The sequence below is a fragment of the Papio anubis genome, chromosome 2, assembly GCF_008728515.1.
Source record: "Papio anubis isolate 15944 chromosome 2, Panubis1.0, whole genome shotgun sequence".
In the NCBI taxonomy this organism is placed as follows: Eukaryota; Metazoa; Chordata; class Mammalia; order Primates; family Cercopithecidae; genus Papio; species Papio anubis.
This window is the reverse complement of record NC_044977.1, coordinates 70532384-70557347: the sequence shown is the minus strand read 5'-3', so window position 1 is coordinate 70557347 and position 24964 is coordinate 70532384. Positions and strand designations below refer to the sequence as shown.

Below are 24964 nucleotides of genomic sequence, written 5' to 3'. Positions count from 1 at the left end.
AAAAATAACAGCTATCTGTGTGAACCTCAGGACAACCTCAGCTCAGAGGTCTGCATCCCGGAGATCTCTCTTCCGGGTTTACTTAGTTGGAGATGAATTCAGGGGTCTTGGTTTTCCTGATTTTTTTTTCCTTTGAGGTCAGTCCCTTGGGTCTGGAAGGTCACTATTTGATGTAATAAGTGATGGGTAGACTGTTTCATTGCAGATCTAAAGAAGTTATAAACTGCAGTTGTAACATAAAGTCTGTGATAACCTTCAATGGGTCAGTTGAACAAAATTATGCACAGTTTTGTTTCTATCTGTATTTTCTAAGAAGAGGATCCATAGCTTCCCTCAGATTAAAAAACTTCTGGTGAGCCCAAAGATTAGGCAGCCTCCACTGTTTCTCAATGGGGATACATACCACTGAAATTTGGACAAGAAAGTTTATAATTGTGCAAGATGTTTAGTGTCTCTGGCCCATACCCCTTAAATGTCTGTAACATCCGTAAGTTATTATGACAACCCCTCCTCCCATATTCCAAGCACTGATAATTGAGAGCCCAGATGAGATTAGAAGTCTAGACTGCATGTTTTCTTCATGTTTGATCTTTCTTCTTTCTCTGCCAGAGAACATGAAGGAAACAAGTTTTCTTTGTTTGCTTTTGACAGCTAATTTCCAACAGTCCATGTATTAAGGAATCTAGGATCCCACTTTTATGAGCACAAAACTCCCACTTTCCTTATGTGTGTTCTCAGGTATTCTGACTTATTTTAATGGTTCCAGGGAAGGGCCTAAAAGTCGTATGTTGGGGATCAATTGTTATTCTGAAAAATTGGTAATTGCTACTGCAACCTAGTGTGCCTTCTGCACTTTTTCCAAATCTCTTTGAGAACTCCAGCCCTAACATCGATCCATCTTACTGGAGATCTTTTCTGATGTGAAATTAAAATGTTTCAGTGGGAGGCAAGACATGCAAAGGGGTAACTCCTGGAAGGTGCCCAGTTGTCACTGTAGCCTCTTTAGAGTTTTCTCCTAGGACAGTCATTTTGTTTATTAATTCTAAAAGGCCAAACACCAAGATGAGATGTTAATCTGAAAGGAATAACTTCAAGACCTATTAAAGAATGACCACTGAGAAGGGTTTTTATAGATTGCAAATCACTTTCTCTTACATTTGACCTTGCAACATCTTCTAAAACTGGTTTGCCAATCTCTTCTTTTATGGATGAAGAAATGGAGGCTTCTAGGAACCAAGTGACATTCTCAGGATTGCACAGCTCTTCTTAGAAGGGCTGGGGATTTCAACTCTGAGTCTTATACCTTTAAATGCCACTGTAACTCTATACTGCCTCCCTGATGCCTCAAAACACTTTTAAAAAGAAGGAACACGTCCTACTGGAGCTAATCAGAGGAAAGGAACTAGAAGTACAAATGAGCCACAACAGAGAGTTTTAAAATTCTCTTCCCGAAGTGAATTCCGGGAAGCTCGGGAAGGAGTCGACACTTGTACATCTTCAGTGCTGAAATGCTAGGAAAAACCTCATTTGAACTCCCAGTCAACTGAGTAATTAAAAGCAGAGAGCAACGACGCTGTCTGTAACTTTGTGCCTTTTAAAATTAACCGAATCTTTCAATTGCTGCTTTAGATTAGAAGTGGCTACTTGGATAAAGGGGAAAGAGCCATTCAACTGATGAATAGTATTGTAAAAGTCCAGACTTTAGAAAAGGAACGCACAAGAACAATTTCTCCAATAACGTTTTCATTACAAAGCGAAGGAAAGTTCTTCCTCGTTGTTCCAATCCGAGGACAAGTTGATGTGTCGCAGCAGCCCAGGGAAGCATGCGGGCTGATAGGAAGTCCTTTTATTTTAAGACAGGCTCGAATGCTAAAACTTTCTCGTGCCAAAACCCTTGACTATCTTATTTTTAAAATAAGAACTCGGCGTGCCCTCGCAGATGTCTGAGCTGAGAGGTGGGAGTGACGGTGGAAGAGCAGTCTGTGTCCGTTCTTATTCATATTAAGTAGCCAATTCTGTACCCTTGAAGCAAGTGGGGAGAGAGGAGGGAGAGGAGCTGCTGACATTGACAATGAATCCAAACAGGAGTTGCACTAGCGGTGTCCACCACGTTGCCTCTCCCCCCGCTTAGCCTTCTGGGAGCTGTAGTTTTCATGGTAGAGGCTCCACAGGCGAGCTGGGAATGCCCCACCCGGGCCGAACTACAGATCCCAGGCGGCGCTCGGCCGCCGGCCCCTCCCGCCCGGGTACGAGTGTAAACTCCCCGCGCTGGGGCGGGCGGCCGCGAGCCGGCGAGCGGGCAGAGCTCGGCGCTGCGCGGGGGCGCACAGCTCGAGGGACCCAGGCCCAGCTACCTTCCGTCCGCCCCCGGGCTCTGTTCTCACTTTCCAGTAGTGGAAGGACGGGAAGCAGGAGCCATGCAGTCGGAATCGGGGATCGTGCCGGATTTCGAAGTCGGGGAGGAGTTTCATGAAGAGCCCAAAACCTATTACGAACTCAAAAGTCAACCGCTGAAGAGCAGGTGAGTGCTGACAGCTGGACAGAGGCGCAGCAGGCGGCTGGGGGCCACTGCGTCTGCCACTCTGGGGCGAGGAGAGCGGATCGCGGGAGCTCTGGGACAAGGACCCAGTGCCCTTGCCCCGGGGCAGAGGGCGAACTGCCCCCCGCAGTTGGGGGCCGCGCCCGCTCGGCCCAAGTGCGCCTTTAGGAGGCTCGGATGGAGCGCACTTCGGAGGGCGCTGTGGGTCGTCGGGGACGTAGCGTCCAGGCGCAGGGACCCTCGGCTGGGGATGCCAGCTGCTGAGACTGAGTGGGGGCTGGGGAACGATCTGGCGCGATGTGGGGGAGGAGGAGCGCCGGGCCGGGACGCTGTCCGGGTGGGATGGGGGAGAAAGTTCTAGTGAAGCCCCTTTCTGAAGATCCCAGCGGGTTGAGGGCTCGGAGAGGGAGAGCTTTGGGTGGGTTAGGATGCGACATTGGAGGCAAGCAATTAGTTAGCTTGGAGTCACCTCTTGGGAGTCCGGTCCCTGTGGGGAAATTAGTCCCTGGGCTTCTGCAGGTGAGGTTTCTCTGGGCTTCGCCTCTCACCTCCAGACCGCTGCAAGCGGGCGCGGGAGGGGCCAGGGCAGCGGTGGGCGTGTCCCCTAGTCCAAGTTAAACTCCCTGGAAATCCCATTCAAATCCAGGCCTTCCCTGCAGAGGGGAAATGAGCCTTGGTCTTGGGGGTTACTGGGAGTGTACCCCGCTTGGCAGAGACACGTGTTTAATTCGCTGGGGACTTCAAAAACTTTTCAGGAGAGGAGTGAAGACATCCACTGCTGTGATGCCCCATCCCCTCTAGTGCCCACTTCCTTCGAGCCACCCTTTTTGCTGCCTCCATTCCCACTTGTCTGTCGAAATGGATTGGGTGTCTTCCGTTCTGTCTGTCCGGCTGGCACTCTGGACACCTCGTACTTCTCATTTACGGTGGTTACTAAAAGGGACATGGTCAATGGAGGCTGGAATAGCAGAGAAGGGTTTATTTACACCCCTCTAAGCTGTGAGCTGGGATAAGGCTATCACTGGAAGGATCCAGCAGGACTTCTGCACCCGGCTGTACCTTGCTGCCCTGCCCTTCGCTGTGGGTGGAGCCTGGGTGATTGGGTCTGGCCGGCAGAGTGGGAGAGGGTCCTGAAATGAGGGTGAGTGGAGCAGGGCAACTGAATGAGGAGCCAGGTGGTGTAATCTTGGCCTCTGGCGAGCACTGGGCTGGTTCTTTTTCTAGTGGAAAGTGCAACCAGGTTTATTTCCTTCAGGGCTGTGGCAGGACTCTTTATCCCAGTTGGGGAAGAAAATCTGGGAACAGCGGACCTACTGACTGCCATTGCTGAAGAAGCCTCTTTGTAGATGCTTCATGGCAGATTGGAAGGAAACCGCCTAAGCAGTTCGACGTATAAAACCAGCCTTTAGTTGGTGGTTTTTCCTCATAATGGCTGTTTTGTGTGTGAGCATAGATTGTGTGTGTTGGGGGCTGGGGGTTTTGAGTAATATTGTGTGAAGGGTATTGTTGGTTATGCTCATCAGGGCTTTATCTGCATTTGGCTGAAGGGACCAGTGTTTTACTGGGCAGTCTCTGCTTTTGCTTCTATAAGCAAATGCTTACACGGCCAGAATGAGGGAATGAGTGTGTGTGTGGAATCCTGAAAGAAATAAATTAACCGGACTGTTTGGAACATTTCTGATGGTAGCTGATACATAACATTAAATCAGTTTGAGAGAGCGAGGAAAATACCATCTGGAAAAACCCAAATGAGTGCCGTGAAACTCATGTTGGACGATTTGGGCCTGTTCTTTTTCAGAGTCAGCAAAAAAGACTTGTAAGGGTGAACGTCCTCAGTAGCTAGCTAGCAGGCACGTGTAAGGAAAAATGTGGGTATGTGGGAAGAAATGGCTTCACACGTTAATGCTAGAAACAGGTGTGGGCCTGAACCAGCAGGGAAAGGAAGGCTAAATTAAAAAAGTTGTTGTAAAACTTGTATATGGAGCACACACATGCTCTTTGAAATAAACCAGTTAAATAAAATCTGTGAATAAATATATGGAGTTGGCAACATTTCTCTATACTGTTTTCCACAGTTGTCTAAGGTATTGTCGTCGACATCTGTTGTGTGACTTAAAAGGGCTACACATTGTTCAGGGCCTTCTCTCTCATTGCTTTTTGTCTTATGTCTTTGCTGGGGCACCTCACTTCTTATAAGTCTTTGTTGGAAAAAGTTGAAATTGATATGTTAAGACTGCTGTAGCCGTTCTGCCCATCAACTGTCTTCTCTGGATTGTCCAGAGTTGTTAGAGTTGAAAATATGTCCAGAATCTGCCCGCTTCTTACCAACTCCTCTGCTACTGCTTTGGTCCAAGCCACCATCAGCCCTTGCCTGGATTATTGCAGTAGTCTTTTAAACTGCAATATCCACATTTAGTGAATTTTCAGTATAGTAGCCACAATGTTCCTGTTAAAAGTGGTTCTCAATTGGAGGTGATTTTGCCCCTGGGGTCATTTGACAGTGTCTGGAGACATTTGTGATTGTTACAATGGAAGGGATCATTATCCATCTCTAGTAGGTGGAGGCCAGGGATGCTGCTAAACATCTTACAGTGCACAGGACAGCCCCCACAACAAAGGATATCAGGTCCCAAATTGTTAATAGTGCTGAAGTCGAGCCACCCTGTGTTGAACATCAAGTCGGATCCTGTCGTTCTCTGCTCAGAACCTGCCAATGGCTCCTAGTTTCTCCCAGTAAAATTCGAGGTTCTTAAGATGTCAGCCCTGACCTTATCTCTTGTTGCTTGCCTCCTACCTCCCTCTGCTGCAGCCAGGCTGATCGCCTCACTGTTTTTGGAATACCCCAGGCCCTTCCACCACTGGGCATTTGTATATTGCACTTGCCTTGACCATCCTTTGCCCAGACAGCCCCAGTCCTCACTCCTCCACCAACCAGTAGGTGCCTGCCTCCAGGAGTCTTAAGAACATTAAGTGTGACATTGACTGTGGGAAAATATTGGCATGGTGCCTGGCACATAGTAGGTGCTCAGGAAATGTTAGCAGATGTTGTTCTTGTTATTTTCTTTACAGTTCTTTCTTTAAACATCATTCCCATCACACTGATAGTGTGACCCTTTTTGACCACAGCATTTGCAATTGCCATTCCTTCAAGGTCTCTGTCTTCCTTGTCCAGCTATATATTTTTTCCCATAGGGCTTGTATTATAATCTACTGTATAATTTTCCAATATGTTATGTTTAGTATATGTTTCTCCACGCTAGACTGCAAACTCCAAGAGAACAGGGTTTTCTGTTTGTTCCTTGCTCACTCTTGTGTCCCCAGAGCCTAGAACAAAGTTTCTCAACCTCAGTGCTATTGATATTTTGGGCCAGATAATTCCTTGTTGTGGATGGTTTTATGCATTGCAGGATGTCCAGCAGCATCCCTGGCCTCTTCCTATTAGAGGCCAGTACTGCTGCCTCTATCAATTATGGCAACCAAAAACGTCTCTGGACATTGTCAGAGGTCCCGTGGAGGGCAAAGTCACCCCCATTTGAGAACCACTGGTTTAGAACAATGTGCAACACAATAAACATTTGTTTGAGTATGTGTTGCTTTCTTCCTTAATACCATAACCCCCTCAAGGTAAGGCATTTGGTTTTTGTTTTTGCAATGAATATTGTGTTTCCTTTAAAATAGATACTTACTAGACTTTCTCCAAAGAGGAATTTATATATTGTTCATTGGGGCTTACCTCAGATATTCAAATCTTTCATGAGGAAGGACATGTTTCATTTCTAACCCAGACATCCTTGCCTTTAGGAATCTGAAGTTGCTGGATTTAGATTATGTGAATCTCATTTTGGTCATATTGGTGGTTAAGGCTGTGTCATGGGAAGACACACACTATGGGAAAAGGTTTTAATGAATTGTTTGCACGCTGTTTCCTCCAATAAGGTTTGAGAAACCTTCGTGTGTTCTCCTGGGAACGAGATCTGAATGGTGGGGGGCAGAGGAAAAACGCTGAATGTCTAGAGTGAGCCCAGAATTCACATAGGCATAGTCATGGCAGGGAAACAAATGTGAAACTGTTGAATGAGCTCCTGGGAGCAGAGGAAGTCTCTACAGGTCTTTTGGACCTAAAAACATTTTAAAACATAGTAGCATCTTTCAGGCTCATAGTCCTTTTGCTTGGTTTACTCAGTGCACATGGCTTTGTAGTTGTTAATGTCCTTTTCCTGGACAGACTTCACAGTTGTCTTAATTTAATTCCAATTTCTTCTTAAATCTTTAGTACTATTTAGACAGCTGTTATTACATTTTCTGCAAATTAGAAATGGGAATGAAAGTGAGTATTAGGTTTATCATGGCAATACAGGATATAGCAGTGATCCCCAAGTGCTGATTCACAAAGGTGTGTGAACTTTTAAAGGTTCGGGGTGAAATGAGAAAGACAAAGACTGTTGTGTCACATACCTACATATATTTGGGTATAAGGCTGCTGCCATTTCTTGGACTTATGCTGAGATGTTTTTCTCCTGTCTTCATATTAAAAAATGCCCTTTCTTTGATGACATAATAATCCATTCTTGGCAAAACAAAACTGTCAATCGTTTTTTGATTTCTGAGAGTTTTCTTGATTTTTTATTTTTTTTTGGTCTGTCCAATCTGCAGGGAACCACTAGCATAGAGATAAAGAGCCTTGTTCTGGCATCAGTGTCTGTCCCTAACTAACTGGGTAACCTCGGGCAGGCTGGGTGACGTCTAGGTTCAGTTTCCTCATCTGGCAAATAGGGGCCTGCCTCCAGGAGTCTCAAGAATATAAGTGTTACATTGACTGTGGGAAAAATATCATGGCGCCTGACACATAGTAAGTGCTCAGTAAATGTTAGCAGATGTTCTTGTTGTTATTTTCTTTATTACCTAGCAGTGAGCCTGGCATTTTGGAAGGTGTTTGCATTTGCTTGACTGGTTGTCTTCTCTAAGGCAAGCGTTATTATGCAGTACAGTTCTTTCAATGTTAGTAAATTCCTTTTTTGCTTTTCTTCTAATGAAGTGTTCAGATAAATATTTTGCACTTTATAGTTTTCATTTAATCATAACAATTCTTTTATACTAGTTAAAAAACTGACAATTGTGACATTAGTGTATCTATAAAAATTCATGTTCAACACATATTTATTGAGTCCTAGTATGTGCACATTAATAACTAATAACGATGGGTCACATTTATTGAGTATGTACTACGTGTGAGCCCGCTCTAAGTGTTTCTATGTGTGTATAACATACTTAATCTTTGTGAAATCTGCATGAGGTGATCATAATAAATAAAAACAATAATGATATTAATTATAATTTTAAAAACAACACTTATCTAGTGCTTCCTATGTGCCAGGCACTATTCTGAATATTAACTCTGTTAATTCAACCCTGGGTGTATGTATTAGTTTATTATTCTCATTCTACAGAGAAGAAAACTGAGGTATGCCAAGTTGGTGGGGCCTGGATTTAAACTGAGGCCATATAACTGTAACCACATGCTCATGTCCTCTAGTCTGTACTATGCCTGGTTGATCGTGCAAAATTCAGAGATACATCATACTGTGCCCTCCCTGTGTGGTGATGGAGAGAGAACTCATGGATCCAGCTAATTATACAAGGCAGAGTGTGGTCCCTGTGGCGGGGTGGGCATCAGCAATTGGGGGCATTTAATAGAGGAAGGGGATCTGGGGAGGCAGTTTTGTGGACAAATAGGAGTGTTTGAGTTTGGCCTTCAAGGTGAAACAATAGTCAAGTGTGTTTCTCTACACTATTAAATAAAATGTTAGACACCTTGGAGGGCATGATCCTAAAGTAGACGTTTAGGGTTTCCGTTTGCCTTTTAAACTTCTAACCTTTCTTTAAGCTCTTGTTTGTGGTCTCTAGGCACCTGATGATACCTCATGGTGGCAGAGAGGCTGCAATGCATGTGGACAAGTTTAGAGGGAGCCCTGCTTAAGTGCTGTCTGTGGTCACTGCTTTGCCACTTAACCACTACATCTGTGTTCAAGATACTTAACTTCTTGGAGTCTCAATTTCTTTAAGCTGTAAAATGAGATCAATAGAACCCACCCTCTTAGGGTTGGTAGAACTTTTTTTTTTTTTTTTTTTTTTTTGTTTGAGACAGAGTCTCGCTCTGTCCCCCAGGCTGGAGTGCAGTGGCGCAATCTCGGCTCACTGCAAGCTCCGCCTCCTGGGTTCACGCCATTCTCCTGCCTCAGCCTCCTGAGTAGCTGGGACTATAGGCGCCTGCCACCGCGCTCAGCTAATTTTTTGTATTTTTAGTAGAGACAGGGTTTCACCGTGGTCTCGATCTCCTGACCTTGTGATCCACCCGCCTCGGCCTCCCAAAGTGCTGGGATTACAGGCATGAGCCACCATGCCCTGCATGTAGAACTTTTAAAACTAAGCAAAAATGTATAAATATGTTTAGCATAGCACCTAGCACTGTTAGCAAATGAGATTAATTCCTCCTTTTCTAGTAGAATTTTAATATGATAGCAGTTTTTACCCTCCCCTTAAGAATAACTAAAACATGTATAGAATCATGCATCCAAAGCAAAGTAGACAAGATTGAGGTGCCTCAACCTGCAGATGTTCAAATCTAACTATGTAGATTCGTTTTGTGGTATGATTAGATGGAATGCTTGATTAAAGTGGGATTCTCAGTCTTGGTTTTGTTTGTTATTGGAGAGTTCCTTTTCACGATTACTACTATTTATAGATTTTATTTAAGTTGATGTATGTTTAATTCCCTTTGAGTTCTGCAGTGCAGTTTGCACAGGCTGATGTTTATATCTGCTCCAGTTGTGCAAGAAGTGGAAAATATCCTTTTTTTAGAACAGATCACATGTGCTTACTGTCAGGAATAGGACCTCAGTGTAAAAAAATGTATCTTGGGACAAATCAAACTTACTAAATTTCCCCCTCCAAGTGCTTTGTTTTAGGACTGGCAGTATTAGGATAAATAATAGGAAAAAAAAATCCTTGGCTACTTTTTTTTGTCATCTTTCAAGGACAATAAGTGAGAGTTTCATTTGTTTTGTGTGTGTGTGTGTGTGTGTGTGTGTGTGAGGTATAAAATGTACTTTGCTGAGGGTTTGTCTAATCAGAATAAATTATAAAAATATGTTTGACTACACTCCAAGTATGCATTATTTGGAGAAAATAATCATGAAGACAGGTCAAAGATACTAAATGCAGTCACCACAAGCTTTTGATATTGTAAAGGCAAATTTGCAGTTTATAAGAAGGTTTTTGTGAGTCTAGTGAACATTGTGTACGAGGATAGGAATTATACCAAGGGTTAAGTCTGCATCTTTATTGAGACAAACGAGGTCGAGAAGACCCACAAGGAGGTCTGGGATCTCTGTTAAGATTTCTGCACCTCCCATTCTATTGCAAATGATCTTGGGAGGAGGACTAGGTTTGGCTTCTCAATGGTAAGCTTATTTCTCTAGCCCATTTCTACAGTGTGGCTTTCTTATTTCTTCACTTCATCTTTCCCTCCTGTGGCTTTGGATGCATGCTGTGAAGAGTAAAGAAGTATACCTTTGGAGTGTTCACCTGAGACCCCTGTCCCGGGATTCAGAGTGATGAAGCTTTTATCTTTAATGGCGGACATTTCTGGGGGCTTCTCAAGCACTGGGTGCTGAATGTCAGTCTCTGTGCTAGCCATAGGGATTCCAGTGGAGAAGCAGATGGGTTCCTTCTATCATGGTGCATACATCTTGGAGGTGGCGCACAGTTAGCAATGAACCAAATACATGAGCAAGATGAGTTTTGCTAACTGCTATGCAAATTAAACAGAGCATTATTGGTAGAATGTGCCTGTGAAAGAAGGGGGCTTTTTATTAGGTTGGATGACCAGGAATGACCTGTTGGAATAAGTGATTTTTGAAGCAAGACTGAATATCTGACATAAAGGCACAAATCCAGACACTACCACTCACTAGTTCTGTGACTTCGGTCAAGTTACCCAACCTTTCTCAACTCCAATTCCCTCTTCTATAAAATGGAACAGTTGCTACCTTGCAAGGCTGCTGTGAAGATAAAAGGTAATGTTTGTAAAGCAGCTAATATTAGACTTGAGGCTTAGTAGGTGTTCAGGGCTACCCATAGGACTGAAGTTAATATATGAATAGTGGAAAAAGAAACACAGACATTAATCTTTGTTATAAGTGTTTATAACTGAGTCTTAAATGTTTTCCTAATGTTGAGTGAGTCAGAGATTCATGCTTGTCTTTATAAACCTAACCCTGGACTAAAAGAGGAGATGGGTCTTGTTATTTTTATTATCCTTTCTTTCCTCTAGGATCAGCCTACTTGATGTCATCCCTTGTTCTCCTGACTGTTGTTGTCCTGACATAATTCATGTCTGACCATAGTTTTTTGGGGCTGGATTTTTAATTACTTTTTTTGGTGTTAAGGAGAGGCCCAAGTAATTGAAGATTGAAAAGGAAAGCCTGAGATTGATTTCACAAAACATACACGCCCACCACGAACAAATAACCAGTGTAGAACTCCTGACTCCTAGTCCTGAGTTTCAGTCCTGAGATCATGCTTCCTGTCCACTCTGTTGTGAAAATGTCAGTGTTGGTGCAGAAACAAAAAAGAAGAAGCTCTCCTCCCACATACCACCTCCAGTGTTCACCAGCTTTGACATCCACAGGAAATGGCGTGTATTTAATTTGACCTCTTTAAAAACAATCTTCAAAGCATTTGGATTTTAGTAACTGTGTTCTTTGATTCAAGTACCCACGGAATGATTTCTTTCCTTCCTTCCTTCCTTCCTTCCTTCCTTCCTTCCTTCCTTCCTTCCTTCCTTTTTCTTTTCTTTTCTTTCCTTTTCCTTTTTCCTTTTTCCTCTTTTCTTTTCTTTTCTTTCTCACTCTTTTGCCCAGGCTGGAGTGCAGTGGCATGATCTTGGCTCACTGCAACCTCTGTACAGGTTCAAGCGGTAGTCCTGCCTCAGCCTCCCAAGTAGCTGGAATTACAGATGTGTACCATCGTGCTTGATTAACTTTTTTGTATTTTTAGTAGAGGTGAGATTTCACCATGTTGGCTAGGCTGGTCTCGAACCCTTGACCTCAGATGATCCACCTGCCTTGGGCTCCCAAAGTGCTAGGGTTACAGGCATGAGCCACGATGCCGGGCCAGAGTGATGACTTTCAAAAGGAAAAATCCTGGGTTGTGTGAGAGCAAATATTTTAAATCTAAATGCATGCCCTGTAGAGGGCACTGGTAGAATCCTGTCACATAAGAAATTGTGCCTCATTGAGCAATTTCAGGACGGCATCTGTGGTCTTCACCCTCCCCACCCTTGCCTGTTCTCCAAAGTGGGGTAACTTGCTGACTCATTCACACACATTCATCAGTTTTCCCATGTGATTAAGGGCATCATTGGAAAAGTGGTTGTCCCCACTGTTGGGAGAAAGCATAGCTTATATTTGTAGAGTAGGTTTCCTTCTGGGAAGGTTGACTTGCCTCAGTGGAAAGAAGACTTGAGGCAGAGAGGTTTCACTTAGCCTGGTGGCTGTGGTTGTATATGAAATTATGAAATGACAGACAGGAATGCTATATTTACTTTGGTACCTTTACCATAAAATGTTCCTAAATACTAACTGGTTCTAGGAAGCATGTTTTTCAAAAACGTACGTTTTATTTTTACAGCTGGATATTTGAAATTCGGTGAAAGGAAATGCTCATGGAAATCCTAAAGATGATTTCCTTGTTTAACTCAGGACCTAGCTCAATCCTGGTGAAGGCTACCAGAGAACCTCACTGAGATGCAGCCACACTGTACCTCTTGCCTGCAGTGTGTCCTAAATTCGTAGCGATAGTGCTCTAAAACTGAGTTCATGAACCAACACACAAGTATGTCATTGGTCAAATTGTAACATTCCCTTCCATCAAAAGGTCTAGGTATATTTTTGTCATTGTTTTGTTTTGTTTTTAGCATTTGAATTTTTTCAGCAAAAGGTAGAAAGGTATTATTTCAGTATTAGTTTTGCTCTGTTGTATTAGTGAGCCTGCATAGTTGCACCATCTAAATTTAGGATCCTGGCACCTCAGCCAATAAGAACTCTTTGTAACTAATTCATAATGCTTTTGGCAGAGAGCGCCTAGAATAAACATTAAAATAGTGTTGGCCAGTTAAGGTCATTTACTTTCAAGGGAAGAGGGTGACCCCAAATATGCATTCTTGAAAATTCCATTTATTTATTTTTAAATGAAGACTTTACAATAGCTTATGTGAAGCAATACCTAAAAATATAAGCAACTGGCATGATTCCTGGTCACATTCCAAATAAAGATTTGTCCATTTGCCTCAAAGAAGTATGCTTGGAGGATAACTTGTAAGAGGTCGGTCACTGGCTTACGGTGTATTAAACAATCGGTGTGTAGACTTTTTGGAACTGCACCTTGTATCATCTTAGCGTGGTAATTTTTCCACTAGTCTTTGGGTAGGTACACACTAATAATATTTTTTATCTAGGCAAATGCGAGATGAGTAAATGCTAAATGACAGGATTTTGGAAGGTGATTCTAACAATACTGATTATATATGGAAGCTTTAAATTGTTGATTCAGCAATAAATGAGAGAGTTTGATGGTGCTTACTTGGTCATAGTATCAAAATCACTAAAGTGCATGATGTAATGGCAGGGAGCTGAATCACAAGGACAATTAATTGGGGTTTGTTTTTGGGAGTCAATGATACCACATGTCAGTCTGCTGTCCTGAGGTAGTCTCTCCCTAGTGTTACCCCTCTTTCTCACTTTTGGGTTCATATACCTGATATCTTTCTAAACAGGTAAATTTCATGCCTCCAGGAGTGGAGAAGCTGATGCAGGCCTGGCTACATGTCCTTGTCACAGGGATTGGTTTCATGGGGGTGCACATTGTTCAAAGTGAGTCCCAGGATTTTCTTGGGTACTACCACATCAGTAATGTAGATCTGATAACTAACTTTCTAGAGGAAACTATAGAGCTTTCCTTTTTTTTTTTTTTTCTTTTTAAAGACCATTGAGTAATGATTACCAATGATTGTCTCTGGCCTGACAATACAAGTGACACTCCATTTTTTTTTTTTTAACTAAATGTATTCTGATCTGGGGAATTTTTCATTCCAAAATAGCAATACAACAGTATTTAATATGGAGACATGAGATTTGTGGTAAAATCATTAGGGCAATGGTTCTCAAACTCGAGTGTGCATCAGCATTCCCTATAGGGCTTGTTGAAACAGATTTGCAGGGACACACTCCAACAGTTTCTGTTTGGAAGGTCTGGGGTAGAGTCTGAGAATTTGCATTTCTAACATGTTTCTAAGTGATGCTGAAACTATTGGTCTGGGAATCAACACTTTGAAAATCGTGGCAGTTGGTGGTGATGGTGTTCAGGGGGTGATTTGCTCAATGGACTTGGGATAGAAAGCATTGCATAGAGATGGGATATAAATAATATATAGGCTTGGGTGACAGAATGCCCCTATTTACCATGTTTAATCAGAAAATGAATTTATTGGTTAAATAACAGAAAAGTCTAAAGATGGGGCTAACCAAGCCTTCCATGGATAGGATTCTTGGTTGTATAATGTGATCTCTGAGTGACTTAGAGTTAACCTAGCTTTACTGCCATAAGGAGCCCTGGCCCAAATCTCAAAAAGGGGTTGTATTTTAATCTACACTCTAAAAGTGTGAAACTTGAAGCATACTGCAGTCACTTGACTGAAAGATTTGGTTGAGAAACAGGCTGATGGTGGTTTTGGGCATGTCCACATGACCAAATTGTTTTTCACAAAACTTCTGCTGAATAAAATTTGAAATACTACTGTCAGCCTGTTTTCCCATCTTAATGAATTCCAGACAGTTTGTAGAGTGTGGGAGCTTCCAAAACAGAGAGGTGGAATGGATGTGACCAGCCAGCATCTGTTTTGTCACAAATGAGGATGTCCTGACATAATGGAATCGTTCCCCTTGTTCTGAATCTTACCAAGCTGTTCACTTCTCTGATCGTGAGGTACAGACTGTGAGAGGGAAGGGCAAGGCCAATGTCATGTAACACAAGCCAAAAGAAAATTTCTGGATTCATTATTTACCAGAAAATTCAGCCTACCCCTGTGTTTCATCCACTTAGACCCAAGCATTTTGATTTTTTTTTTTTCTTCATGTTGACATTCTTTAGAGAAAAAGCCCTGATCTGTTCTTGTTGTAAACTGGTTAAGATTTCTAACCAGTCTAATAAGTCTAAATTTCAAAGTAAGACCGATTTGAACTTAAATTCCAATTTGGTCATTACTGGCTATATATGTATCTTTGGGCAAATTTTTCTTGTGGCCTCTGTTTCAACAGAGGCTGATGTGGTTTGGATCTGTGTCTCCACCAAATCTCATGTCAAATTGTAATCCTCAGTGTTGCAGGTGAGGCCTGGTGGGAGGTGATTGGGTCATGGAGGCAGTTTCTCATGAATGGTTTAGCACCATCCCCTTGGTGCTATTCTCATAATAGTGAGTCCTTATGAGATCTGGTCATTTAAAAAGTGTGTAGCACCTCCCCTGTCATTCTCTCTTGCTGCTGCTCCCACCATGTGAGATGCCTCACTCCCCTTTTGCCTTCTGCCATGATTGCAGGTTTCCTGAGGCCTCCCCTGAAGTTGAGCAGATGCCAGCATCATGCTTTCTGTGGAACCATGAAGCACCATGATTTAATCAGCCCGGGGAACCATGAGCGAATTCAACCTCTTTTCTTTATAAGTTACCCAGCCTCATGTATTTCTTTATAGCAATGTGGACTAATACAGAAAATTGGTACCAAGAAATGGGGCATTGCTATAAAGATACCTGAAAATGTGGAAGCAACTTTGGAATTGGGTAACAGGCAGAGGTTGGAAGAATTTGGAGGGCTCAGAAGAAGACAAGAAGATGAGGGAAAGTTTGGAATTTCCTAGAGACTGATTAAATGGTTGTGAACAAAATGCTGGTCATGATCTGGACAGTGAACTCCAGGCTGAGGAGGTCTCAGATGGAAATGAGGAACTCACTGGGAACTGGAATAAAGGTCACTTTTGTTATGTGTTAGCAAAGAGGTTGGCTGCATTGTGCCCCTGCCATAGGGATCTGTGGAACTTTGAACTTGAGAGTGATAATTTAGGGTAACTGGCAGAAGAAATTTCTAAGCAGCATAGTATTCAAGATGTAGCCTGACTGTTCCTAACAACCTATGTTTATATGTGTGAGCGAAGAAATTACCTAAAGTTGAACTTACATTTAAAGGGGAAGCAGAGCATAAAAGTTTGGAAAATTTGCAGCCCGGCCATGTGGTAGAAAAGAAAAGCCCATTTTCTGGGGAGTAATTCAAGCAGGCTACAGAAATTTGCTTAAGTAAAAAGGGGCCAAGTGCTAATATCCAAGACAATGGGGAGAAGGCCTCCAAGGCATTTCAGAGAACTTTGCCGCAGACCCTCCCATCATAGGCCCAGAAACCTAGGGGGACTGAGTGGTTTCCTGGGCCAGGCCCAGGGCTCTGCTGCCCTGTGTAGCATTGGGACACTGCTCTCCACATCCTAGTTGCTCCAGCTCCAGCTATGGCTCATAGGGGCCCAGGTACCGCTCGGGCCACTGCTTCAGTGGGTACAAGCTGTAAGCCTTGGTGGCTTCCATGTGGTAGTAAGCCTGTAAGTGCACAGAGTGCAAGAGTTGGCGCTTGGGAGCCTCCACCTAGATTTCGGAGAATGTATGGAAAAACTTGGATGCCCAGGGAGAAGCCTGCTGCAGGGGCAGAGCCCTCATAAAGAAACTCTACTAGAGCAATGCAGAAGGGAAATGTGGGGCTGGAGCCCCTACACAGAGTCCCCACTGGGGCACTACCTAATGGAGCTGTGAGAAAAGCACCACTATCCTCCAGACCCCAGAATGGTAACTGGCATCTTGCACTCTCAGCCTGGAAAAGCCACAGGCAGTCAAGGCCAGGCCTTGAGAGCAGCTGTGGGGGCTGAACCCTGAAAAGCCAAAGGGGTGGAGCTGCCCAAGGCCTTGGGATTACACCTCTTGCACTAGTGAGCCCTGGATGTGAGACATAGAGTCAAAGGAGATTATTTTGGAGCTTTAACATTTAATGACTGCCCTGCTGGGTTGTGGACTTGCATGGAGCCCATAGTCCCTTTCTTTTGGCCATTTTCTCCCTTTTTGAACAGGAAAATTTACCCAATGCCTATGCCCCCATTGTATCTTGGAAGTAACTAACTTGTTTTTTGTTTTACAGACTCATAGGCAGAAGGGACTAGCCTTATCTCATATGATACTTTGGACTTTGGACTTTGAGTTAATGCTGGAATAAGTTAAGAATTTGGGACTGTTGGGAAGCCATGATTGTATTTTGCAATGTGAGAAGGAAGAAGGATATGTGATTCGGGAGATCAGGGGTAGAATGATATGGTTTGAATCTGTGTCCCCACCAAATCTCATGTCAAACTGTAATCCTCAATGTTGCAGGTGAGGCCTGGTGGGAGGTGATTGGATCATGGAGGTGGTTTCTCATGAATGGTTTAGCAACACCCCCTTGGTGCTGTTCTTGTGGTAGTGAGTTCTCATGGTTCTCATGAGATCTGGTTGTTTAAAAGTGTGGCACTACCCCTGTTAGTCTCTCTCTCTCTCTTTTTTTTTTTTTTTTTTTGAGACAGAGTGTCACTCTGTCACCGAGGCTGCAGTGCAGTGGTGTGATCTAGGCTCACTGCAACCTCCGCCTCCTGGGTTCAAGTGATTCTCCTGCCTCAGACTCCCAAGTAGCTGGGATTACAGGTGCACACCATCATGCCATGTTGGCCAGGCTGGTCTCGAAATCCGTTCCCCTTGGCTGGCCAAAGTATTGGGATTACAGGTGTGAGCCACTGTGCCTGGCCCCCTGTCACTCTCTCTTGCTCCTGCTTCCACCATGTGAGATGCCTCGTTCCCACTTTGCCTTCTGCCATGATTGTAAGTTTCCTGAGGCCAACCCAGAAGCTGAACAGATGTTAGCATCATGCTTCTTGTACAGCCTGCAGAACAGTGAACCAATTAAATCTCTCTTTGTTTTGGAAATAAATTACCCAGTCTCAGGTTTTTTTTTTTTTTTTTTTTTTTGTAGCAGTGTGAGAATGGACTAATGCAGAGGCTAAAAGAGGACAGTGCATAATAATGTGATCTAAGTGACAGGGTAATTGTACAGATTAAAAGAAATACATGGGTAGAGTGCTCAGCTCAAAGCCTGGCTTTTAGTTCCCTCATTCTGATTACCTATGTATTCACAGCATCAACAAGGTTTTTCACTTGAATTTCTAGTTTTAAACACCTTAATAAAGAAAAAAAATGACTCAAAGGCAATCAGTGTCGGAGTTGGGGGGGAGAAGATCCATAGAACAATGGGGAGAAGAGGGTAAGGGAGGGAGGAGGCTAAATAGCCTTTAAGTTAGGTAATCAGCATTAAGATTTTTGGGAGTTGATACAGGTCAAATAGTGGTGAAAGGTGGGATGCCTAAGAGGACAATATTTAAGGCTGGCACATGCTATTTACAAGCATGGTGTTACTTTTATTGCCAGAACAATTTTTATCTTTATCAACGTGTTTCCTTTCATCATAATTGTAGACTATAGCTAGGTGGAGGAATAAATAATGAGATACACTAATTGGGGTTACACAATACCAAGGCTGTGTAGCATTGCTGTCTCAACATAGACATCTCTAATTCCTAAAGGTCATATTTCAGCCTTGGCCATAGTCACTTCCTACCTTATCTTTTCCCACTTGACTTGGCAGCCTGTTTATATAGTTATCTTTATCCAATATAAGCCATAAGGCCCTATATTCTTGAGCCTCAAAATATTTATATCTTTTACCCTTATGGGTTTTTTTGTTGTTGTTGTTGTTGTTGGTAATAGCAATATATAGCCATTTTAGAGACTAGGATCTAAGTTTTCAATGTTTTTTCTTTCCCCGACACTAATATGATAGTTTGCTTTTCTTGATCGTCACACAGTTTCTCTCCGGAAAACTGTGGCTTAACTGGTCACTAGAAAGCATAAAGGGGAAAAAAAAGCAGAAAGGGGGGTTAGTCCAAATAGTATCCATCTTTCTTAGGGGAGAGATTTCCATTATATTCCACATGTATGTGGATACCTTCATCAGTTACAGTTTAGTCATTGACTAACTTGGACAACTGAGTGCCTACCTCATTGAATAGTTGCGAAGATTCAGTAAGGTGATGAGATGCTACCTGTAGTAAGGGTGCAGTAGATACCAGCTGCTGCTACTCACCTTACTGCTTCTCCTCCTCCTCTACTATGATTATTACTCCCTCTACTTCTTTTCTTTGTGCACTTCTTTCAATTATCACATTGCTGCTGGGAACCCAGAAGTTTGCATAAGAATGGAAGAAATGGTTCATCACAGAAACATTTATCTGTGCAGGTGGTATTGACTCTCTTATTGCCTTATCACTGTTGAGAAAATAAGCAACAGTTTGATTCTCCATAGCTGAAAAAATTCTAACCACATAGTCAATTCTCAAATTCTCTTGGGGTTTGGCAGTTTTTGGCTTTGGTTCTGGGATACCATGTGCAGAATGTACGGAGTTTGGCTACATAGGTATACATGTGCCGGTGGTTTGTAGCCCATCATCTAGGTTTCAAGCCCCGCATGCATTAGGTATTTGTCCTAATGCTCTCCCTCTGCTTGCCCCACAACCCCCGATAGGCTCTGGTGTGTGATGTTCCCTTCCCTGTGTCCAGGTGTTTTTCATTTGTTCAACTCCACTTATGGTGGTAGGAACATGCGATTGTTTGGTTTTGTTTCCATATGGTAGTTGCTGGGGAATGATGGTTCCAGCTTTATCCATATCCCATAGGGACATGACATGTTTTTATGGCTGCATAGTATTTCCATAGGTGTATGTATACATTTTCTTTATCCAGTCTATCATTGATGGGCATTTGAGTTGGTTCCAAGTCTTTGCTATTGTAAATAGTGCTGCAGTAAATATACGTGTACATGTGTCTTTACAGTAGAATGATTTATAATCCTTTGGGTATATACCCAGTAATGGTATTGCTGGGTCAAATGGTATTCTGGTTCTAGATCCTTGAGGAATTGCCACACTGTCATCCACAATGGTTGAACTAACTTATACACCTACCAACAGTGTAAAGCGTCCCTATTTCTCCACAGCCTCACCAGCATCTCTTGTTTCCTGACTTTTTAATGATTGCTATTCTGATTGGCGTGAGATGGTATCTCATTGTGGTTTTCATTTGCATTTCTTTAATGACCAGTGATGATGATCTTTTTTTCATATGTTTGTTGGCCGCATAAATGTCTTCTTTTGAGAAGTGTCTGTTCATATCCTTTGCCCCCTTTTTGGTGGGGTTGTTTTTTTTCTTGTAAATTTGTTTAAGTTCCTTGTAGATTCTGGATATTAGACCTTTGTCAGATGGATAGATTGCAATTTTTTTCTCCCATTCTGTAGATTGTGTGGCAAGTTTTTAAACCTGTATTAGCACTGGATTGCAACCCAGGAGTCTTCCAGACCACTTCCTCCAACTGTCAGCTGCTGTGTGCATAGGAATGAGATTACCAAGTTTGAATACCAATTAAAGGAATGCATAATCTATCAGAATCCATATATATATATTCATACAAACATATGTAGGATTCTCAAGGCAGTGTTTTTCAAAACACTTTCAGACTTTCTTCAGTATTCTTACTAACCAAAACTTGACTCTTGGTTAAACAGTTCCCATCCAGAGTTTTATAAGAAAAGAGGAAAAATGAAATTCTCCTCTTTCTGTGATTGAAACAGAAAGACAAACACACTGAAGAAAAAGACAGATAGAAGTAGGTGCTTTAGAGTGAGTGCTTATGTGTTCAAAGAAACTGTAAGCACAGGAGAGAAGACAGCTGAGGAGGTTTGGTCAGAAGTAGAATGGTGGGATGGGCTTCTGAACTCTGCATTTTAGTGAGAGTACAGAATAAATCTGCTGTGTAGGCTGGTGTTGAGAGTTAGGACACCCTGAACTAGGAGAAGAACCAGCTATCAGAGATGAAAAAAACAGTTTGGGACATTTTCAGAATAGGTATATTTCTTGAGTATCTAAATGGGTGGACATTAAGAGATCTGACTTTTACTCTTGTTTTCCCAGAGTTATGGTTTGAGAATTATTTTAGGATCTTCGGGCAAATTTTCCTTGCCTTGTAGTATAAAAGGATGCTTAATAAGTATTTGTTGAGCTGAGGATAATGGGGAGCAGGAAGGGTCAAACTTGAACCACTGTTGCCTTTGGCAAATAGATGGCTGTTGAGTGATGGTGTGGATCCCAGATCAGACCATCAAAGGCCAGGAGAGGTCTTTCTGGAAGAGGGAAAGAACTTGCTTGGTGGTTACATCAGTTACCTAGAGCATATGTAATGTAATATGCGTGTGTATATGTATATGTATGTGGTATTCTCTCTTCCCACCACTCAGAAGTATATATATATAAATATATAAATAAATATTTTATATATATGTATACATACACACACACACACACACACACACACACACTTTCCCAACACTCAGAAATATATTTCATTTTATTTACTTTTTTTTTTTTTTTTAAAGACAGCGTCTCACTTCGTCTCCCAGACTAGAGTGCAGGGATGCAATCATAGCTTCCTATTGCCTCAAAACTCCTGGGCTCAAGCAGTTCCCCTGCCTCAGGCTCTCGAGTAGCTGGGACTCCAGGCATACACCACCATGCCTGGCTAATTAATTTTTTTTTCCTAAGGTGGGGATCTTGCTTTGTTGCCCATGCTGGTCTTGAACTCTTGACCTCAAGCGATCCTCCTGCCTTGGAGTCCCCAAGCACTGGGATTACAGATGTGAGCCTCTGTGCCCAGCCTGGAAATATACATTTTAACTGGTATTCACTGAAGATGGCCTTTAGCTGTCACTTTTTTAATAGGCTTTATTTTTAAAATAATGTGTCTTTTAATAAACCAAGTATCTTCTTACGTATCAGTAGCCCAATCCAGTAATACTTATTTTATTATTGGTTAGTTCCCATGGGAACAGGGAATTTGTTAGTTCACTGGACCTCTCAAGGTTCCAGGATACTGAGTGCGTCCAATAATGTTTGTTGAATAAAGAATGACCTAGATGGCTAAAGTGTTTCTGGTGTGTTAGAAGGGGTCAGTAAGTTTTGGGAACTTTGCTAAACCCTTTCAGGAAAATGTGTAAGAAATTATTTTACCTTTTCTCTTGTTAGCTACGGGCCCTTGTCATGTGTTTCTGAGTCTTCATATCTTTACCTATAAAACGGGGCTAATGGCATTTCCTTCTTGGGATAACTGTGAGGATTATAGAAGATAATATGTAAAATGACTGGCGTATGTACATTCTCAATACAAAGTTAGTGGGGGTGATGATTGTTACTGCTATTGGTGCTAAAGATACAGACTGCTAAAAATACAGTCAATTCTCATTATTTTAATACCAAATCAGCAAATACTGAATGATTACCACTATGGAAATACAGGATAAGTTCCTTAGAGCCTCCAGTCGCAACATTTAATCAATCTATCAATACATAACTTTGTTTTATGTCTGTTTCTGTGTAAAGACACATTATTTACCATATATTGTTGATTCATTAACATTCAACTCCTGGCCAGCAGCACTATAACCTCACTGACTTAGGAACACTAGACAGCACTTTCGCACTAAGCTTGGGTGCCATACTGAATAGAAGAGTCACCAACAAAAACACACAGAAGTGCAAAAAGTGTGGCACCACATAGACTGTGAAAAGGACACTTTTTTACAATATGATGTGAGAGCTGAAATGAGAAGGCAGACCATTACCTTATTTGACCTCGACTGGTAATGTGCATGTTGAGAGACTCAAATTTCTTGCTATTCTATGCATGTGATTGACTGTAAAACTCTGAGAATATGGATTTTAGGTTTACAAATCAGTTTTAGTGAGTAGGTGAATTTGAAAGTGGGGAATCCATGAATAATGAGGGTTGACTATATTAATAACTGTTTTCTTGCATCTGTTTTTCTCTAGCAGTTCTTCCTCTGGACTAAAAAGCTTACCCACTGGGGAAAACATTTTTAAAACACTATCTGCTCAGATGTTGTGGATTACAGAGGGAGCCACATTAATAAAGCTTTTCCAGGTGCCTGATCTCTCTCTCTATTTTTTTTTTTTTTTTTTTTTTGAGACGAAGTCTTGCTGTGTCACCCAGGTTGGAGTGCAGTGGCACAATCTTGGCTCACTGCAAGCTCCACCTCCCAGGTTCACGCCATTCTCCTGCCTTAGCCTCCCAAGTAGCTGGGACTATAGGCACCTGCCACCACACTCTGCTAATTTTTTTGTATTTTTAGTAGAGACGGGGTTTCACTGTGTTAGCCAGGATGGTCTTGATCTCCCAACCTTGTGATCTTCCCACCTTGACTTCCCATAGTTCTGGGATTACAGGCGTGAGTCACTGTGCCCAGCCCTGATCTCTAACTTTTATCAGTTTGTTTGCCCAATAAAAATGGCCTATCACTTCGAGATCTTTAAAGTTGACTGAGGCTTCACTGCTTAGATATGGTAGAATTTTGATAGATTTTTTATCATTCTTTAATAAGATGGAGTGTGTGGGTGGGGACCCAGGAAAATACCACAGAGAGATTATGGGACCATTGCTGAAAAATCCAGCAAAAAGCAGTAGGATTGACACAGGGCAGGTGAGCCCCCAAATTGGGGCTTAGCTTGGGAGGGTTCTTGGCATTGCTCAGGAAAGAATTTAAGAATGAGCTGGTGGTGGAAGAATGCAGGTCTAATGAAGCAACAGTGTACAATAGAGTAGCTGCTCCTTGCAGAGCAGGGCTAACCCATAGGCATGCACCCAGAGTAGCAGTGTATGGACTGTAGACTGGCAGTATTTATACCCACTTGGAATTACATGCAAATCAAGGTACAAGTTATTCAGAAATCTTTAGAAAAGGGGTGGTAACTTTTGGGGGCTGCCATGGCTTTTGTAAACTATCATAGCACTGCTGGGAGTGTCTTATGCTGATGAGCAGTGAGGACACCTAGAGGTTGCCTTGGGTGCCATTTGCTAGTTCTGGTGGGTTTCTTCATTTCATCTTGTTGAAACCAGGAAATAAGTCCTGGTAGTCTCCTACTTCAGGATGGCTTAGAAATTCTGGTGTAGGCAGTTTTTGAGGTAACCAGGCTCAGCTTACTCAGGGCCTAGATGATAAAGGTGATGATTTTGACTTTTGCAAGCATTGAAAATTAGCATATTATAGTTATCAGAATGGTCATTATTGTAAACATTAACTTGTTGGGATTGCTTGGAATTCTTTTAGAAAGAAGGAGAAAAAGAATTGGTTTCAGTAGGTTCTGTAGTTTCAAGTTACGTAGCAGATAGATCACACAATTTAGTGACAACAAAACACAAAGAACAATAATAATAACAGTAGCATCTAGCATTTTTAAAGCCATCTTTACAGGCTGTGTCTTGTGTTAGTGCTTTAGCCTACCTTTTATATATTTCTATAGTATTCTTATGTATTATACTGGGGTTAAAGAAGGTACCTATATAATTAAAAAATTCTTTCTGTGTTAGAAATGTGAAGAAACAGAAACATCAGGAATTAATAATAAATTTACGTCTAGATGAATTATAAACATAGTATATCTTACTGTGTACCGGGTATGGTATTTAAGTGTTTTATATAGTTCTAGTATGAGGTAGATAGGATCCCATTTTATAAATGAAGAAACTTGTGCTTGTCTTCTGTCACTTGTATATCTTAAGTTACTCAAATAAGGTAGAACTGTGATTCAAACTGAGGACTGTCTGACTTCAAAGCTCACTCTCTTATTCACCATGCTGCAGTGGTTTCCATGTATTTTGGTGTTCAGAGATTTGGAGGGAGAGGCAGGAGTGATCGGGGTGACAACTTATGTTGATTTTTGAATGGGAAGGAGACTAGATTTCTTATGAAGTAAAGGCAGAAGACTCAGGGTGTGGTTGAACATCCAAATCCAAAACAAATAGTTATGTCTATTAAAGGTGCTCACATCATGCCTGTCTGCATAGTCCTTTGTTTCTAAAGCTGCTTCTGAAGAAGGAAATGAGGTGGGCTGTGAAGGCTCCAAGAAAGGTAGGAGAAGATGGGATGGTGGATACTTGATCATTCACAAGGGTGTGGTATATAAGTAAGTGGTAGATTTTCCTTATTTCTTATTGATGATCTTCGAATGTTGCTACTTGATGACATCAAGTTGTCTTCTCTACATACCCATCCTTGTGTTCTACTACTGAACATGAGCATGTAGCTCATAACATCTGGATGTTTTTCACTCATCTCTTTTTCCCTCTCTCTTTTTTC

The 24964-nt window shown here is 42.2% G+C and overlaps 1 protein-coding gene across 4 annotated transcripts in view; it reads left to right on the top strand.

The window, feature by feature from the left end:
- The first annotated feature begins 2259 nt into the window (after positions 1-2259).
- MITF (melanocyte inducing transcription factor) overlaps positions 2260-24964 on the top strand; it is a 224492-nt gene continuing 201787 nt past the window's right edge. For 2 of the 4 annotated variants that reach the window (XM_003894197.4, XM_009200354.3), the window contains exon 1: positions 2260-2521. In XM_003894197.4, coding sequence (XP_003894246.1) covers positions 2418-2521 — 104 coding nt within the window. In that variant the 5' untranslated portion in view covers positions 2260-2417. The remainder of the gene's footprint in view (positions 2522-24964) is intronic. The other 2 variants (XM_009200355.4, XM_031663202.1) reach the window with 2 other exon arrangements.